Genomic DNA, 19362 nt, shown 5'->3' with positions numbered 1-19362 from the left:
TAACATGACCAAGGTGCATTTAAAGCAAAAGGCTGCTGACAAGGCCGAAGGTGAGACCAACAAACAAGCGACCATGTCCTGGATCTTTAAAAGGACTATTGAAAGCAGCTTGGGAAGGCTAATGGCAGCATTTTTCCTTGTGGAGGCTTTTGCAGTGAAAAACATCTTGCTGGAGAAACTTGATCACCTTAGGGGACTACCTGAACTTAAAACATGCCAAATGCTGGCAGTTTTCCATTTGTAGACAACCTTCGCCAAGACTATCTCCCCTCCCTGCAGTGACTGCTTCACATGTACAGTCCACAAAGTCTGCATTGGCATTGTATAAATACTTCTCCATTGTGGCTGATGAAGCCACCCTCAGGATAACCATGTGCTGCACATTTTATTTGTACCTGGGAGCTGGCCAGACCTGCCTGTTTTTCAAGCAGAGCCTGAAAAACAGGTCCACCTCATATCTGTCAATTTTTCTACCATGGCTCAGACTGTAGTGAAGGCAATTGTCAACTATGGCTTAGAATTTAATGAGCTCTCAGCATTTTTCTCTGGCAATGCCATGTACTTGTGCAAGACTTTCTCTGATGTGCTCCAAGGAATGCTGCCCAATGAAGTTCATATCTCCTGCAATGCATACATTCGGTCTTTAGTAAGTGACATCTTGTGCAGCTCCCTGATCTGGACAGGTTGGTGTCCTCCTTCAACAAAGCCTTCAAGCACTGTCCAGGCTGTAAGTTCTGGTTACAGGGAGTCCCTTGCCCGTCAAAGTGAGGACTCGCATGCAGCTGTGTTACTGACACCAGAACTTGTGCTCACAAGGTGAAATTCACAGTTCAACATGGTCTACCACCACACTAAGCACATACAGTACTATCAGCAGTTTGTGAGCAAAGAGGGGAAATCACACCAGGCACACAATGCATGCTCAGGCTTTGCAATCTCTTAGAACAGGAGGTTCAAGATCAAGTGAAGTTTTAAGGTAGAAAATGCCACCCATTTCATGGAATTTCTAACATGGTTTGAAGGCTGGCTGGCTGTGATTTACCACGCACACAAGCTGATGGATTTTATAAGCTGGGTTGAAGACGTGGCATCACAAGAACTGTCAAGCTGTCATAGTGAAAAGGGACAGTTCCAGGCAATAACTGTGAGGCTGAACCAGTATTATAGGTATGACCTGTCACTAACAGGAAAAATGATATTTAGAAATTTGCTTTTAGGAATTGGCTTGTAGGTAGGGTAACTATTGTATTAAAACAATGGTCCAGGGAAATGGCAAGGGTTAATTGCTTTCTAAATGTCTGTTTGTGACAAAGTTTCATGTTCTCAACCTTCAAGGTAGACACTGTGTCCAAAGCTATCAGACAAACATCCTGGGAAATTGAAAACATGCAGTGTTCCATAACAAAGATTAGCATTAGGTCAGCGACCAGCTGCAAAGCCCCTGGGATTTCCAGTTTTGGTGGAATGACCAAATTAGGAGGCCAGGGATGCCCAAATTAAGATATATGCATGTGATATATTTGAAAAACAAAAGGATATGCTGAGAGGACTGAATATGGACAATATGACAACCACAGGGAGACAAATCAAAGGTACCTGGAAACAAAGAGTCTTCAAGAAGAAAAGAATACAAAAGGAGGGATTTTCAGAGCAGCTGGTGGGGGGGGGGGGAGGGGGGAATGGGATCCTGAGGCCACCATGGGCAAAGTGTGCACCACCGATCTATCTCTCCCACCCCGTTGGTGTGAGTGGGTATCAGCCCTCAACCTCCAAGACTGCTGACATCTGACATTCAAGCAAAAACCACAGGGTGGTGCTTGCATACTGGCTAAGCTTATTGTCCCTCTACAAATTCCTGGGACTGGTAGATAAGTAGAACTGGGAGGGTTATTTTGTTTGCTTTGCCTGCATTACTCTTATCTGCTATCACTGCTATTATTGATTGGAAGAAGTTGTAGTTGGCCTGAGGGTTTGGGTCTGCCCAGAACAAGATATCAGGACTAGATCATAAATCCAGTAGCAACAATTGGCAACTCTGCTGGGACCAGGTCTGCCAGCACTCTGGGACTGGGACTCAAGGGCAGTAATGTGACCAATCACAGAATTTGTTGATGCAGAGTGAGCCTCTTTAGAGGGGTCAGTCAAGACTCATAGTAAGATGAGGCTGTAGGATTGCAGGTGGAGACCTGTGTGTAAGATGAAACTGTATGGCCTAGGTAACTATGTCTGTGTCAGAATCCCATGCAGGAGGTCAGTTTGTTGCATTGCTGACTAAAGGTTGTTTGTCCAGGTTAGGCAGAATAGTGTACAGGAGTACTGCTGTGTTGGTGGCAGGAGCAGCAACTTTGAGGTAGACAGGGTCACAACCTGATCTGAGAGAGTACCTGAAGTCTGTAGTTTGAGGAAAGGTACAAGTTGAAGTCCACCTGGGTTAAGTAAGGGACCTCCTATTGTGCTAACGATGGGAAGCCAGGATAAAACTGACCTGTGCCTTTTGAAGAGTGAAGACGTGGTCGCTTGTTTCTTGGTACTTCTCGAATACTTTGTGAAAAGCTGAAACACTTGTGGGCTCTGTTGGTGACAGGAGCAGAGCTTAAGGAAAGAGCTGTTTTACAGGGATTGATAATGGCATGTACAGCATTGTCTACTGAAGTAGCATAGATGTGGTAGAAGGTTGTGGTGACAGGAGAAGTGGTGTGTGTGCGCTCTGGAGACTATAAATCGGAAGTTACAGGTGCAGGCTATGGCAAGCCAGGATGTTAGACAGGCAACACCATTTCAGGGAGCTTGGACATGGTTAAAGGAAGGCAAGGAAAGATCCAGATAGCGCCACTAAAATTTGATTTGTGAAGATGGCTGTGCCCACCTAAGCCTGAGCAACTGTTCCAGGTGGCTTGGGGCCTGGCGACCCAAACTTTGGCCCTGGTGACCTTTGGCACTACTGTCTGCCAGATGCTTCCTCTTAAGAGAAACTCCTGCTGCTCACCCATCACATCTTGGTGTTAGAAGTAGATGTGGAAGGCTCCCGTGATACAGGCTCACTTAGGTGTGCTCCATACAGACGTCTCTTACGGCTCCACCTCCCTGTGAGGGACTGGGGAATACTCACCTGGGGTACTCCCCTAGCCACAAGCATAGGTCTGGCCAGAATACCACTTCTACGCTACTGCGGGAGCTCCTGGTCTGCCCCAGACCTGTTTTCCCACCTTGCCAGGTGAGGCGGATTGGCAGGGATCCACGGTGAATGCAATATCCGGGGTGGAGGAGGTGAAGGAGGAGGGCAGTGGGCAGGTAGGATGCCAGCGATACCCAGCCCAAGACTGAAGTCCCTAGGAGTGGGACAGGAGACTGACTGGGTCTTGGAGGAGCCCTCACTAAAGGAAAAAAAAAAAGAGAAAACAAAGGAGGAGGAACGGACTTTCCCCATCACCTCGCTGTGGTTTTGTTGACAAGCACTAATTTAACCATCACAGACCATCAATTAAGCTGGGCGCGGCAGTGATCAAGAGAAAAAAAACAGAATGAGGAAAAAATAAAAGAGGAATCCAGCTTGTTGGTATCACCGAAAGCCAGGTGCCCGGGAAGAAACGGGCAAAGCCAGAGGGGGGGAGAGAGAGAGGTTCTTTCTCTCTCTCTCTCTCTCTCTCTCAGCTTACTTTTTTTTGGATGCCTTAATTAGCTGCTGCAGGTGGCCAATTAAGGCGGGCACTGCAGCTATCAAAGAAAGGAAAACAACCTCTCTCTGCTTACTGGTAGGCACAGGGGAGTCAAAAGAGACGGCAGGCAAGACACAGGGAAATTGTCCTGTCCCTGACTACTGGGGAGGGAATTCAACGTGTTCAAATAAATCTTCCTTTTTCTTGTGGACCTTCTATTTTCCTCTCCACTTCTTTTTACTTTACCGACCGGGAACTCAGGGAGTGTGAACCAGCGGTCAGTCGTGGTTGGGGTGGGGAAGTCATCACCCCTCCCTTTCATTTACAACCTAGAAACAGCAAAGTCATGGCAGGAAGAAATAGAGAGGCAGGGTAAGAGCATGAACCAGACTGACCAGAGGGTCACAACGCTCTAGAGAAGACCAGTGAATGTCAACTGGACTTAAAGTCACGCAACCATATCCAGCGACTACCCAACACTCCCCTACACCTCATCCATGCACCAACCTGTTGGTGCCTGGCCACGTGGTTGATGGCCTGGGTTCCTATCCCATCAGGTCCATCCCTTTTATCCTGGCCAGGTTGACTGCTTTCCCTGGTAGGGCTGGTTGGCTAGCTGCGCAGCCACATGGTTACTTCATGCCCCTGCTCTGTACATGAAATTTAAACAGAAATCCAAACATCACTCACAATTTGAGTTGGCCTCAAGAACACAGTCCAGCCAACCAAGGGAAGGGACTGCTTCCCTTGGTTGAACAGGCAATTTGACCCTGTTCAAGTTTGGTCCTTTGCCCTAGGGTCTCCAGGAGCTCCTGGTCTCCTGGCCCTGGCAATGGTAGCAAAATAACATCTCCCAAAATAGTGAACAAAAATGAGGCCACAAAAATAAAGCAGAAAACAGGGAGGCTGTGCTTTTCCTCCCACTCACACCCTGTGGATTGCTAGGACCTCAGATCCTTGGCACCTCCTGTCTCCCTGGTCGATGGCGTCCTTCCCGATAGTGGTAGCGCCTCCCCCAGGCATCCCCTTGGCATCTCCGGGATGTTACACCCCAGATTTGCTGGCCGGGAGCCTGCAGCTGCTGCGTTGCTGTTTTGCCATCCTGCCTCTTGTAGCCACTTCCCAGCTCCAGCTGATGATGTCAGGTTCCCGTGCCGTCCTAGCTGCACTGATAGCGTGCTTAAAAATCGCACCGGCAGTGCCGGCTCCCGTTCTGCACCTCTGGCCACTGCACCTGCAGCAGGTAAGTTCCTTCCAGTCTCGGCACTCCCTGAACTGTTCACCAGCCCCTCTGGCATTCTCTCGTTGCCCCTCTGTCCCTGGCATAGGGGTTTCCAGCCCCTCAGGCTTGTCAACATGCGGCAGTGGCTAATCATCCTAGCGTGTCAAAATCAGGAGGGGACATAGAGGAAATGAGTAATATTACTGGACACCTACACATTCTTTTTGTTGCTTAGGTCCACTGTGCTAATATGTGCTTGTGAACTGGAATTGCAAGGCAAAGAGGCTGCTGGAATTGTAAATGTATACACTCTCAGGTTTGGTAAATGCTGTTTGTCAGAGGATATATGCAGTAGTAATAGGGGCGAGGGATGTCTTTGCTCCCCTTTCCCCACTTCCCCCCCAAGAGTATTGTGGATATCATAGAAAGGAAAGTGTTAACAGATTGTTAAAGTAGCAAAGTGTTTACAGATTTTAAAGTGCAGCCGTGTAAACAAAGGGTGTGGGGTTTTTTTCCCCTTAGAAGTTGTTTTGAGCAGAAGGAGATATACCCAACAACAGGAAAAATGGGTCTTATACTAAAATGTTGTCTGCATTTGCAGATACATGGTTTGGAAGTTCTTTTGAGGACTGATAGGGTTCCTGAAAGATTGTGGTTTGTTGATGCATCTAGTTGTTATGAAAAAGAAAACCTAAAAACAGGGTTTGCCATAGAGAATGTAGAACAGGCCACAGAGGCAGTAGCTTTACTGTTCAAGAAGAGTCAGAGCTTTGCTGGATTGGTTGCTCATATAAAGAGAGGCCAGAAAGGGCCATTGATGAACATGGATTGGGAAGCCTGCAGCCCAGGAAGGATATGGTTATGGCATTGCCATCAGTTATAAAGGGTCTGTCAAGGATAACAAAGGCTGGAAGTTAAAGGGAGACCTATAGGGTGAATGTTAAGGCCCAGAAGAGAGTATGGGGACTTCAGAGAACTGCTGGAGAGAGGCTGAAGGTGAAAGATCTATGGCAGAGCCTGAGAAGATGGACCCACAGAATGCAAAAAGAGAGACTGGGAGTGGGGGCCAAATAGGGTCATGAAAGCACAGAATGCCAGGGACTCAAAAGCCCAGGAGGAGCCCGCAGGGTCCAGAGACTTAGAGCAGAGACAAGAGAGAGACCTGATGAGTGGTGACAGACTGAGAGGGGCTGAGTATCAGTGGGTCTAGAAAGCCCAGTGCCACAGTCACTGCCACCTTGGTTCAGACAACTGGCTGCCTCCTTTCCTTAGTGCTGTTCATATTTTGGACCCCAACCAGGTCCTTGTTCTGAATTGTGACCCTCAGCTACTGAAATTAATCCCTGGATGGCAGAAAGAGTGTGACAAGGAACACATCGCTTATGTGAACTTTGTCAAAGAGTGCCGGATGCTTGTGCCTGTGTTTTGGGACTCTGCGACCTGTTTCCGCAACTGTACGCCCTGGCAAAACTGCCTCAGCACTTCAACAAACTCAGTCCTAGAGGTTACAGTTGACAATAAGCTGGATATGAGTTAGCAGTGTGCCCTTGTTACCAAGAAGGCTAACTGCATACTGGACTGCATTAGCAGGAGTGTTGCCAGCAGATCAAGGGAAGTAATTATTCCGCTCTATTTTGCTCTGGTGAGGCCACATCTGGAGTACTGTGTCCAGTTTTCTGCCCTCCACTATAAAAAGGATGTGGACAAGTTGGACAGAGTACAGCGGAGAGCAATGAAAATGGTTCAAGGGCTGGGGCACGACTTACAAGGAGAGGCTGATGGAACTGGGCTTATTTAAATTGAAGACGAGAAGACTAAGAGGGGATTTGATAGAAACCTTTAACTACCTGATGGGTGGTTCCAAGAGGATGGAGCTAGACTGTCCTCAGTGGTGACAGATGCCAAAACAAGGAGCAATGGTCCTAAATTGCAGCAAGGGAGGTTTAGGTTGGATATTAGGGAAAACACTCTCACTACGAGGGTGGTGAAACACTGAAACAGATTATGCAAAGAGGTGGTGGAATCTCCATCTTTGGAGATTTTTAAGGCCCTGCTCTACAAAGCCCTGGCTGGAATAATTTAGTTGGCGATGGTCCTGCTTTGAGCAGGGGACTGAACTAGATGATCTCCTGAGGTCCCTTCCAACCCTAATTTTTTATGATTCTATAATTCAGTGGATGCTAAGCATACCATCTCCGTGTACAGACAAGTGTTCACCCTGCAGAGACAGAGAATGTCAGCAGCAATTGCCTGTGGATGCTGCATGACAGCATTTAACAGATAGCATGAATTGCCTATCTCAAGGTTAACATTGAGTAAACTCCTTTTTACAATGCCATTTAATAAAGTATAGTCATGGTATTAGTTACAGTTCATGTTCTGTATAGACCTAATTTCATAAGACATTTCAGTTCAGAGTTTAATGAGTAGATTGCTTAATAATGTTTCCATTAATGGCTTCTACAGGTTTATCAGGGTAATTAAGCTGTGGTTTTGGGAGATCTGCCAACCTGTGGGAAGGGGTGGAACTGCCAGAGTCCCTTGGCTAATCAGGTGTGGGAAGGGGCCCTGCCACAATAAACCTGTAAAAATGCTGGCCAGCCCTGCAACCTGCCTAAGAAATTGGCCTCCTGCCTCCTCAATTTGGGTAAGTTCCTAATCATAAATGCCTAAGACAAAATATATTGTGTTACACAGTCCATGATGCTGGCATCAGTGATCTATACAGCTCTCCTATCACTATTTGACATGAATTGGGACCAAAGTTGCTAACCACACAACAAATATTTTGGCAAGGTGTCTACTGTTTCCTTACAATGTAGAAGAATATCTATACAGAGAAAGCTGCACGTTTTTTGTGGTGAGACCTGGAGAACAAACAGATCAAATCTAACCTATGAACATTGAGCTGCTTTCTCAGACAGCAGTTTTCACGCACCAGAATCTCCACGGTGTTGCTAAGTGTCTTCATGGTCTTTTCCTTCTCCTTATTCTGCTTCTGGGACTGTAGAAGAAGGGCTGAAAGCTCCAACACCCTAAGAAGAGAAAGTCCAAACAATTTTGGAAGAATTCCAAAATCTTAGCATGCCATCAGATGCTCAGGAATTAAGGTTCAAATCTGTACAGCACCTTCATGAGGCACAGGAGATACGGCTCAGTGCAAAGGAGGCTTTCAGCCACCTTTTGGCTCTCAGGATTCTGATCTCCTTTTTAGGCTGATACGGTAGCTTAAAGAAGATCATAAGGGGTGTTTACAGGCTGTGTCAACTCAGAATCACTGTAACTAGTATGGTGGGGGGAGACCTCTCCTGTTCCCAAAATGTCCCTTGCACCTGTTCTTAACATGGGGGATAATGTAGAGCTGTCACAGGACTTCTGAAGGCTACATGCAATGCCCACACTCTGGGATATCTCTCTACTTTTTGTGGCAGTTTTGTTTACCACAGCAATGCATAGGCCAAGTAGCAATCAGAACCTGTTTCTGAACTGCTTTGTTATAATAGTGTTGCTATATTCATAATGGCTCAGGGAGTTTAGAAGCAGCAAGATTTGTTTGGTAATATATATTAGTAGACCAGCAATAGTTGGGAGATGTTAGACAAGCTTTTGGGCACAAAATACTCTTTCTCATGACCTAAGGAAGAGCACTTGGTGCCCCAAAAGCTTGTCTAACATCCCTCCCAACTACACCACCTGTCAAACAAATCCTTCTTCTCTGAACTGCTCAGCATTTCTCTCCAACTACAAACCCAACTGTACTCACCACAAGGCTGCATACCTTTTTATTACACTATAAGACCCCATTAATTTCTCCCAGAAATTCTCCTTTCTTTACATTCAGGCTCCTCTCTTCCTCTGTTTTCTTATAGTAGCAGACATTTTGAAAAACAAAGCCTGTACAAAATACTGTGCTTTGAAGGTGAATGCAGTTTTACTGTGAAGAAATGTGCCATACACAGTGAGAAACAATCCCCCAAAAGCTGGTGTACTTTTTAAAAACTAATTTACCTTTCTTGAAGCTCCTCCTTTTCAATGTCCCCTTTGACTTTCAAGGATATTGCTTCTTGGTCTTTCCAATTTATTTCCTTTTCTACCTCCTGAGACCTAGCATGATTCTGTTGTATGTGGTCTTTCAAGGCAGGTCTTCCCAAAGTGCTAGACTCCCAGAGTTGTGTACCAGAATTTAGCTGGAGGCAGTTAACAAGTATAGATCCAGAAAGCTTCATCTGCTCTGCCTTCAGCTCTGACAAATCTCTGAGGGAGGACAAAATAGTAGAACTAATGTGTTGCTCAACAGAACACTCATCTGCAAATCCACAATATGATCATTACAATCCACGGTTGAGAACCAATAATAGTAGTGATGTTAGTGCTGTTATAGCCAAGATGGCCCAGGGAACAGTGACCTTCTTCCCTTTGAAATGTCCTATACTTTAACAAATGAGATGCTTCTATTTCGATCGGTTTTTCTTGGTTTATAACTATGCCAAAAACTTTCTCTTTGTGCTACAGCTTTGCTGCCCACTTTCTGTCTTAAGTGAAAATTTTCATTTAATAGGGCTAAGGAAAAGTAATTGTTCTACCTTGGATTGCATATAAGCAATATCTGCTGCTTTCCTGGACCTGAGAAAGGGTGTTATGGGTGCAGACAGAAGTGCAGCACCCAGCTATAACTCAAAACGTTTTCTGCAAAGTGTTCTGAGTTACATCAGTATCCCAAACCAAACAGAAGTTTACTGTTGGTTCCAGGGGGGAAGGGAATCTAGCTGCGGGCTGGGAGCCTGCAGCCAGGTTCCCATAGCAATGATCAGGCTTTGTGCCAGAGCTGTCTGTTTTCAGAATGGGAAGGGGGAAAGGGAGTAGAAGGAGCTTGATCTTGGGGTTCCCCACCTGCTGCTGAAGGGTGGGGTGGGTGAATTGGAGCCCCCCCCACCTCAGAGGGGCTCCAATATACTCGCCTCACGCTTCAGGGGGGGCTGAAAAGAACCCAGACTGAATTCCCTCCTCTCCCTTTCCCCACTCCCATTCTGAAAACAGTGACAAGCTGGGAACTCTGCAGCAAGTTCCAGAAGAGGTTACATTTTGAAACGTCTGTGTTTCAAATTCACTTAATTGGCAAATACAATGAAGACAATATTGGCAAACTGCAAAGTGATTGTGGAGGTATTCAACAATCATCATGTTGCTAATCATACTCTGAAGAAATTACAGAAGGAGAAGCAGGGGAAAGAAAGTGCATTTTTATTGCCAGGAGAAACTAGACGGGGCTTGGCTATGAAGTGTTTACATAGTTTGCTGCGCACAAAGGACTGTTTGCAGTGTGCTTCAACAGATGACACAGTATCTCAGATTATTCCTGTGAACATTCGGAAACAGATTCTCAACAGTGATTGTTCTGGGTTTGAGTTCAAGGAGCATTCAATTTGCTACTACCAATTTCAGTGGCTATCAAGAAACTTGAAGGAGATACACCAAGCCTTTCAAATATTCCAGAGATATTCAGACAACTGAATGAATATCTAATTGAGCTTTTCCTTTCTTCACCTCTACCCAAAAAAGTAGTAGTAAAACAAATGTTTACTAAAGATCTGAGTTTTGCTCTCATCCAAGTTCATCTGGCAGCAAACCTTTTGGATCCTCAACAGAGAGGACAACATTTATCAGAAGACGAATTATCTACTGCTCTTGATACAATTATGGAAGTAGCTAAGAACCTCCCCAACACTAACCACATAGCTGATGACAGACATTACTGAGTACCGTGCAGAAAAAAAATTTTGGAGCAAAGACATCATTTGGCAGGCAGCAGAGAATACATCTCCTCTCACATGGTGGAATGGATACTGTACTAACTGTTGTCCATGATTGCTCTAAGTATCCTAAGCATTTCACCAACAGCAACTTCTTGTGAACGGAACTGGAAGGCTTTCAGCTCAGTCAAGACAAAAAAGAGGAATAGACTAAAAAATGAATGCACCGCTAAGCTTGTTTCTTTCTCAAAATTGCTTGTCCTGGAGAATCAGTCAGAAGCACAATTAATGAAGAAGATGCAGTGTGATGATAAGTTGCCTTTGCCCATAGACTCATTGGTGAAACCATCTTTTAGCGAAAGAGAATGTGGTTCAAGTAGTTCTGAATCAGATTTGCCTCAACCTGATTCTGAAATGGAACTAATAAGTAGTGCAAGTGACTCTACAGGTAGTGACAGTGAAACTGGAGGTGCCACAATGACCTTGTGGCAATGCACTTGCTGTGCCTGCCACTTTAAGGGCTGAGTCAAGCAGCCAGCAGGTGCTTGATTGCAACAGCCATTTTAAAACACTGGCTGCCTATATAAACACAGCAGTTTCCTACTGGCAGCAAGCAGAAACACTGACTGGTTTAAAGGCTGTATGAAACATCTTGGAGGTAAGGGCAGGACCTTGTGGAGATGATTTGGAGGCTCCTGGTCCTGGGCATGACCTAAAACTGCACCCTGCTGGGGAAGGGAGGCCTGGTGGGGCTCCTGGCAGCACAGGAGCCCCCAGGAAATGCCAGGCCAGTTACCACCCCAGTGAAAGGCGGGAAGGAGTGCCTTAACCCCAGCCCCCACATCTAGTAGGTAACCTGGCAAGGAGGCTGGCAGGACCAAAGGGGGTCCAGAGTGGAGCAAGGTGCCCGGAGCAAACAAGGAGAAAGGAGCCCAGAGTTTGGGAAGGCGCATGGAGCCTAGCAAGGTGCGTGGAGCCTAGCGAGAAGCAAGAAACCTACAGTGTGCGAGGGACATGGAGCCTAGTGAAGAGGAAAGAAGCCCAGAAGCTAAGAGCCCCGAGTGTGTGTGAGAGGCCAGAGTTAGGGGCCAGGATACAGTTACAATGCGTGGATGCCATCTGTGAGGCATGGGCTGCAGTGTAGGGGAGGTTCAGAGCTGCAGATAGTGCCCCTGACACTGGGACATTTGATGGGTAGTCTCCCACATTTTCCACCAGTTTATGGGAACAGCAAAGTTGTGGCAAGTGACGCTGGGCAGACTGCCCCATAAAGACAGGTGGGTGGTCTCACACGAGACCTGGCCCCGAGAGCTGCCCCCTGTCACAGACCTCAATGGAAGAGAGTTAAACTCTGCTGAAGTAGATATCATGCACAGTTCTTTGGGTGTGCTAAAACTAGCGTGTCAACAGTTTTCAGTGCCTTTGTTTTTTTCCTTAAATTTAAACAAACAATGCAAGGGAAGTACATGCTATTGTGTATTGTCTTTACATTTTTACAAGTATTCCAATAACAATAATTTCTTTCCATATAAAGCTTTGAACTTGTTTGAATATAACATTTAAACCACATTAAGTATGCTGTATTTATTATTTTTCCTAATCAAATATTTCAGTTCAAATACTTGTGGCTATTGGGACATAAAATTAACATAGGGGTACTTTTTTAGTTTTGTTTACTAAATATAAGTCATATAAACATGCTAAATCAGATCATGCTGTATTTAGGGCATTGGAAATTTTCCCGAAAACCCACATCTCTGACAAGGGGAATCTTTCATTTCTCAATAGCTCCATGGCCCCATCTCACTCACCTGTCAGTTGCAGTCTTCATCTCCAGGAAGTAACGACGGAAGGTCACCACCTGCCGCCATAGACTAAGGAGACGGTTGTGTTCACCCTGCAAGTAGCCCTCAAAGATCTAAATAAGTAGAGACAAAAGCAAATGCCAGTTCAGGCTTGTCATACTGATTTCCCATTTACCTTCACCCCAGATAAAGTCACCACCCAGACTGCAAAGATCTCCTTTGATAGTAACATTAGCAGAGAGGTCAAGGACTGAATGGACACCTAGACAGAGTATCCTTCCTGTGGTTGGTCACCTGAGTACAACTAACAGCATATGAAAACTTCTGTGTAAACACACACTGCAGAGAGTAATAACAAAATAATCACACCATGATGTGCCAGTACACATGATTTGCTCATCAGCATTTGGCTTCCAGCGTTTGCAGCAGAAGCACATTATCAACTCATAAGTATCATTCACCAATACAATCTGATCTCCCCACCTCCCACTCTGCCAGCCAATGCAGGTACACGCCCACCATGGCAATGACTTTTGCAAAGAACCCTGGAGGAAGGAGAGAATTTATCATAGTTTTGCACTCTCTGCTTTGCATCTCGTTTGCTGCTTCCCAGCATGCCCTACCTCACGTTCAGCGTGCCATTCACTCTTCTTGAGCTCCAACTCATCCTGGGCCCTTGTCCAATCGGCTGTCAGCTTTCTGATATCTTCTCTTAGGGCTGCATTCACCTCATTTGCCTTGTCCAAATGTTCCCTCAGCAGAACGTTCGTTTCCGCCAGATTCTCACATCTTGGGAGGGGGAAGAATAGTGATGAGTGTAACCAGCTGCTCTCAGAAATCACACTGGAACCAAAGAGTGGAATGCCAGGGGCTACACCTTTGGGATACCCCTAGCCACAACCAAATGGCTGGACTTTCCAAATCCCCCAAAGACGATTCTCCTCTCCTTGAGGTAGTACGACTGCCTTCCAGGACTTCTTCAGACATCGATGTCACTGCTGACTCCTCTTTCCTTGCTCAACATGTGAGGGGTTATTAAGAAGTGACTTTTAAACGAGACAGAAACTATCACAATGCCCCTTTATATATCCATGATACATCCACACCTTGAATACTGTGCTCAGTTTAGGTCCCCACATCACAAAAAGGATATAGAAGAAGTAGAGAAGGTACAGAGAAGGGCAACAAAGATAATTAGTGGTATGGAGGGGTTTCCATATGAGAAGAGACTAAAGAGGCTACGCATATTCAGTTTAGAAAAGAGATGCTCGAGAGGGGACTCTCGAATTTATAAAATATTAAATGGATCAGAGAAATTAAATAGCAATTTATTATTTATTCTCTCACAATACAAAAACTAGGGGGTCATAAAATGAAATGAATAGGTAGCAAGTTTAAAACTAACCAAAGAAAGTGCTCATTCACACGTAATTAAAGTACAGAACTCATTGCTACAAAACGTAGTTTAACCAGATTCAAAAAGGGATTGGACAAATTCTTGGAGGAAAGATGCATTAGTAGGGAGTTAGGGATCTGAATCAGAACTTTCTAGATTGTAAATGCTGGGGACTGCAAGACAGGAACGTAGGATAAACCCTGATTATACCCTATTCATTTTCCTTTTCAGCTATCACTCTCCATTACTGTGTGAGACAGGATACTGGGCAAGATGGACCAGTCTGACCCACTAAAGGTCAGTTCTTACGTTCTCAAGACCTTAGCCAAATTTTGCTTTCACTTTCCCCGTCTAAACAATTCATTCCTTCCTTTTTTTCCTAGCTGTCAAACAATTTAACATGAAGTTTATCTCCATTTATCTTCTTCCTTGAACACCATCTTCATTTTCCAGTTGTTACACATGCCAACTACCAAGGTCATTTTTCTGTTTCACTGCTCTGACTAGACTTCTTTTCAAGTGTGTAACCCGTCTTCTGCATGACGTTCAAGCTTCTTTTCCTTTGTTAAACTCTATCACTCTACCTAACCTACATCCCTGCCTTCATCTTACACCATTGTCATTCTCCATAGCAGGATGAAGACTGTAGTCAAGAATTAAACTCCTCTGACCCAAATGAGTGGCCAATAGCAAAGGTAAAGAACTTTTACATAGAAGACTGCTTTTTGGAAGCCAATTTGAGGCTGTGAACAAACTTTCATAGGATCTACAATATACCGCAAATCTTATCAGAGATCCTAGTTTTCTCCCATTTAAAAAAATCCCTAATTTTCCGATTTAAAAAAGTAACTCAAAATCCACATTTTTCCGTGATTAATATGAAACACTATTTATATATATATAAATGGCGTTTCATTTTAATCACGGAAAAATGTGTTTGGGTTCCTTTTTTAATCTGAAAATTGGGGATTTTTTTAAATCACAGAAAACCAGGATCCCTGATGATCACTGTGCTCTAAGTGCCACGTAACTTTCCCCAAATGCCCTAATAAATAACATACATAGCACAGCACACACAAAAATAGAATATATTTTAAAACAAAAGAGAAATTTATCTTGGAGAGAGAAACAGGATAAAAAAAGAACAGTGAGACAAATGGTGGTCACACTGCCAAACATACCACTATGAAGCACGGGAAAATGAAGCATTGGACACATTATTAAAGCCTGATGAACAGAAACCATGCCAACTCTATGAAGTATTCAAGATATCAAGCTTGATTTGCAGCCTGAGCTGTCTCCTGTTATTCCTTTGGTGTTGTCCACCTACAGACTGTGCTATTCTTAGACAGCACCACAGAAGAGATTCATAATAATCTTTCTCCTTTCAGGGTGAGCTACTCAAATGTTCCACTCATAGCACGTGTTTAGCATTGCTGGGATTCCACCATACCATTCTGGGATATCCTGAGAACTCACAGGGAACAAAGTAAACTTGTTTCTCCTTTTACCTCTGCTGCTCCTCCTCCAGCTGGACCAGTGCCTTCTCCAGGCTGTCCTCTTCTTTGGCTTCCCACCTGTGTGTAAGAGGCCCCTTAAAGAGAAAGACAGAGTATTTAATCCAGTGCTTTTGCATTCCTGTTTTTCCCTTTTGTCCAGATGCAAACTATTTCCCTGTGCTCTCCTAGCCAAACAGGTGGTTTCTATGATTTAGTAACCCATGGTTTCAGTAACTGAAAAAAACGAGGATGCCATCTGTCTTGGGCTATTTTTAGACTAACTGTTGTTTACAGTTTTGAAGTCCTGGTATGATTAATAACAGCTAATTAGTCTACACCTGACAAAGTACTTTTGGGAAGGAGGGCTCGTTTAGGCTTGGAGCCCAGGATGAAGCACTCTTCTGCTCCTTGCCATCTGATTCCATTAGCCACTGAACAGAAGGAAACATAGCCAGAATATGCTGTATGTTGAACATCCAAATACCATACCCCTCAAAGATGCTAGTTTGTGACTGACTTATTTGGACATGGCTGAGACAGCTAAAGAGCCTAGAACGTAGGGGACCAACAACAAACATTATTCAAACATTCCTCCATAAACACAAAAAGGGTTTTAAAAGGAAGCTTTTTTGATGCTTGCACTGCAAGGAGTACAAGCTGCTCTGGTGGGAATGGGAGAAGAAACTGGAAAGATCCAAAATATTTTAAGTGTTTTTAAATATTTCTAGTGTCAGCAAAAACGTATGTCCTTCAGTCTTTGTTATTTTGGGTTCATACCAGTTAGACACCTGTATAACTCACCCCTCCCATTTCCAACTGCTGTTTCAACTCCCGACACCAGTTCCGATATTGCAGCACCTGGACAGATAGAAGAGAGCCAGCATGGTTCTCAAAACAGAATAGCCATTGCTATAAACAATATCAATAACTTACACCCTAGTTTACTCTACCTAAGATTCATTGACTGAGGTACAGTAGATTTTACAGTATTAACATGATCACAAATTACTAATTGTATGCAAAAGCTTCTTTCTGCCCATCCTTAACACAAGACAGAAACTGAGCATGTTACTAGAGTACCTTAAACTTACTCAAAGAAAATGATGGTGTTAGAATTACAGAATCATAGGGTTAAACTTTAAGGGTGATCTACCTGAAACCCCTGCAAAAAAGCAGGATGCACTATTCCTAAATTAGCCCAGACAAATGCTTATCCAGGCTCTTCTTGAATCAGTTTCTACAGTTTCCTGGGGTGACTTGTTCCACTGTCCTATTGTTAGGACATCTAGGAAGGTTTTCTTCTGAGATTTAATCTAAATCTGTTTTGCTGCAGTTTAAATCTGTTGTTTTGTGTCTTGTCTTTTATGCCAAAGGAAAACAATTGTTCTCTTCATGACAGGTTTTTAAGTGAAAATGATCATAACCCTGTTCAATGTCATATGGCTTACATTCCAACGCTTTCCTCCAATATATTTATAAAAATGCCAGGTTGCACTGTACCAAAAGCTGTACTACACTCAATTTACATAAAGTCCACTGCATTCCCCTCATCTACTAAAACAGTTACCATGTCAAAAAGGATACTGGATTGGTTTTGTCCATGTTAGTTGCGGGTCACCCCTTCCTCATCCTGGGGTTTAGAAATTGATTGCCTTATAATTTATTTCAGTGTCACAGACCACATGCTAATAGGGACTGAAGACTACATGCTAATAGGGACCACATGCTTATGTCCTGAAAAATGCCCGCTAGCATAGGAAGAATTCAGGTAATACTGTTATATAAGAACCAGAGCCAATAACATCACTGACCGTATAAGTGTATGACGCTGGCCCTCAAAGATACATAACACACGCCTGCATGTATTATATTAATGGAACCCATAAGAACACACACACTGTGATTAGCTTAGTATCTCCTCCTTCAGTTCCTGCACTGGTACATGTCCCCGTTCTTCACTCTACTGTTATGCTCCCAAGAAATAGTGCTGGAGTGAGTACTTACTCATTTTCAACAAACTTGTTTTATTTAGATAATATTTTTCCAAAGCAACTGGGAAGTGTTATTCATTACCGTTGCAGGGCTCTCAGGTGTCCTGCGACTGAGAGGAGAAAAAGCTCAGGAGAGGCTCCTAGCGGCGGAAAAGGGGAAGCACAACTGCCAGTCTCTAAGGCTGTGCAGGTGTGGGTTGCTAGGGCGACCAGGGAAGCCTGGAGCCAGGAAGGGGCGGAGCTTAGCCCTTCTTAAGCCCAGGAGTTCAGTTCCCCTCCGGCAGCCACAGGAGGAGGAGCTCTGTGGGTGAGCTGAGCAGCCCGGGGCCATGGCCAGAGCCTGACCACCCAGACGGGCTGCAACGATGCAGGGGCAAGGGAACTCTGACAGAGCTCCGGTAGAGCTCACGTGAAGCAGAGCAGGGTTTATGAGCTCAGGTTATAAGCCAGTAGGCTTTTTGGGTTATGTTGTAGCCGGCGGGCTGAGTCCTTGGTTTGCTTATGGTTATACTGGAGGACCGGGTGAGGCTGTAGGGGTGCGAGGAGGCCTCACGGGAACTCCCCAGTAATCTGGGGGTTCCTGGTGCCCAGAGGGCACAGCAAATGGTGCCCAAGAGGGCACAGCTTTGTGTGGGGGGCACGTTGGCCCAGCCCCTGAGTTAGGGGGCGGTAGTGAGCCCCGACTAGGGGGCACGAGGAAACCCAGAGTTAGGGGGCAGCGAAGAGCCCCGACGGGGGGGGGGGTGAGGAGCCCCTGAATTAGGAGGTGGCGAAGAGCCCAGGTGGTGAGGGGCAGTGAGAAGCAGAGCGAGGGGGCAGTGAGGGGCCCCAAGAGTGAGAAGGGGCGTCGAGGAGCCCCGAAGGCAAGCAAAGGGCCGGGACCTGGTACTATGGCCCTAGCGAGAGCATACCAGCACCATCTGCGAGGCTTGGGCTGCGGTGTAGGGGCAGGAAAGGAGCCACAGATGGCGCCCCATCATCGGGGCACACAAGATTGGGCAGCTTCCCGCTACTTTAAATCCTTCATCAATTATGAACAAGATCAAGACGTGGCAGGAGAGGTTGGGCGGGCAGTCATCCCACTACAGGAGACCAGAGCCGCTTGCCCAGCGGGGCTCCAAAAGCGACACTCCTGTTACAATTACTTCTATTGCTGGACTGGGCTTCAGTCTCAGAAAAAAATTATCCAAAATCTTCCTGGAACTTTCCCCTAGGTTCCATTCAAAAAGTCTACCCAGACACTTGGAATACCCACCCACATTAGCTTTTACAGTGAAACCAGATCCAGTTTAAGTGAGATAAAAATTACAAGCAATCTATATATTTGGATTGACTAGGATCTAAATAATGATAATCATAATGACAAACTGTTCTGTGAATGTGAACACAAATGCCAAACCAGTTGGTGCTCCAGATCATCTGAAACAATATAAAAAGGGAAGGAGGAGACACGTTTCTTCACATAATTCCCTCCCCCAACATCAACATAAGCACAGCAGCAATATAAGATCTCTCTGGGAACCTACACACAGAAAAGCAAAGCAGCCTAAAGCTGTCAGGACTGCTAGTAAGTGCAACTGCTTGCTGTTCTTTCCATATTACAGTAGACATATGTTAGTAGCAACATATCAATATCCTGCTACTATGTTGTTCCTAAACATGTTGCTGTTGTTATAGGAAACATCACTTCATGGACAGAAGTGTTCTTCCATATATATGAACAGCTAGAGTACACACTATATTCCGTTTTCCCCCGAAGTTCATTTGATGTATTTATAAAGACATTCAATTGAAACAATGGGTATTTGTCCAAATGCAATCTATGTATAAGGAGGTCCTCAGACTTTGGGGGACTTCAGCAGTCTGCCTGGTTGGGAGGATGGGAACCAGCTGCTAGAGAGAATTAAGAGCTCCAGGAGTAGAGGATCAGTGGAAGAAGAGAAGAAGAGTGGTGCTTAGGGAGAAGCACACAGCCTGTGTCACTCCTCCTAGGGTCCATAGAAAGACTACAGGTTTTGGTTTTGTTTGTTTGCTGTTTTCATG

General features: G+C 45.0%; 1 protein-coding gene across 2 annotated transcripts in view; it reads right to left on the bottom strand.

Moving 5' to 3' along the window:
- CEP250 (centrosomal protein 250) overlaps positions 1-19362 on the bottom strand; it is a 919650-nt gene that overhangs the window by 883110 nt on the left and 17178 nt on the right. The window contains exons 3-8 of one of the 2 annotated variants that reach the window (XM_019550710.1): positions 16130-16186; positions 15341-15423; positions 13057-13276; positions 12440-12546; positions 8887-9132; positions 7817-7913 (exon numbers count right to left, since the gene is read on the bottom strand). In XM_019550710.1, the coding sequence (XP_019406255.1) occupies positions 7817-7913; positions 8887-9132; positions 12440-12546; positions 13057-13276; positions 15341-15423; positions 16130-16186 (810 nt within the window). The remainder of the gene's footprint in view (positions 1-7816; positions 7914-8886; positions 9133-12439; positions 12547-13056; positions 13277-15340; positions 15424-16129; positions 16187-19362) is intronic. The other variant, XM_019550711.1, reaches the window with a different exon arrangement.

Source organism: Crocodylus porosus, unplaced genomic scaffold (genome assembly GCF_001723895.1).
Source record: "Crocodylus porosus isolate Cpor-Errol unplaced genomic scaffold, CroPor_comp1, whole genome shotgun sequence".
Lineage (NCBI taxonomy): Eukaryota > Metazoa > Chordata > Crocodylia > Crocodylidae > Crocodylus > Crocodylus porosus.
This window is presented reverse-complemented; position numbering and strand designations above follow the sequence as displayed.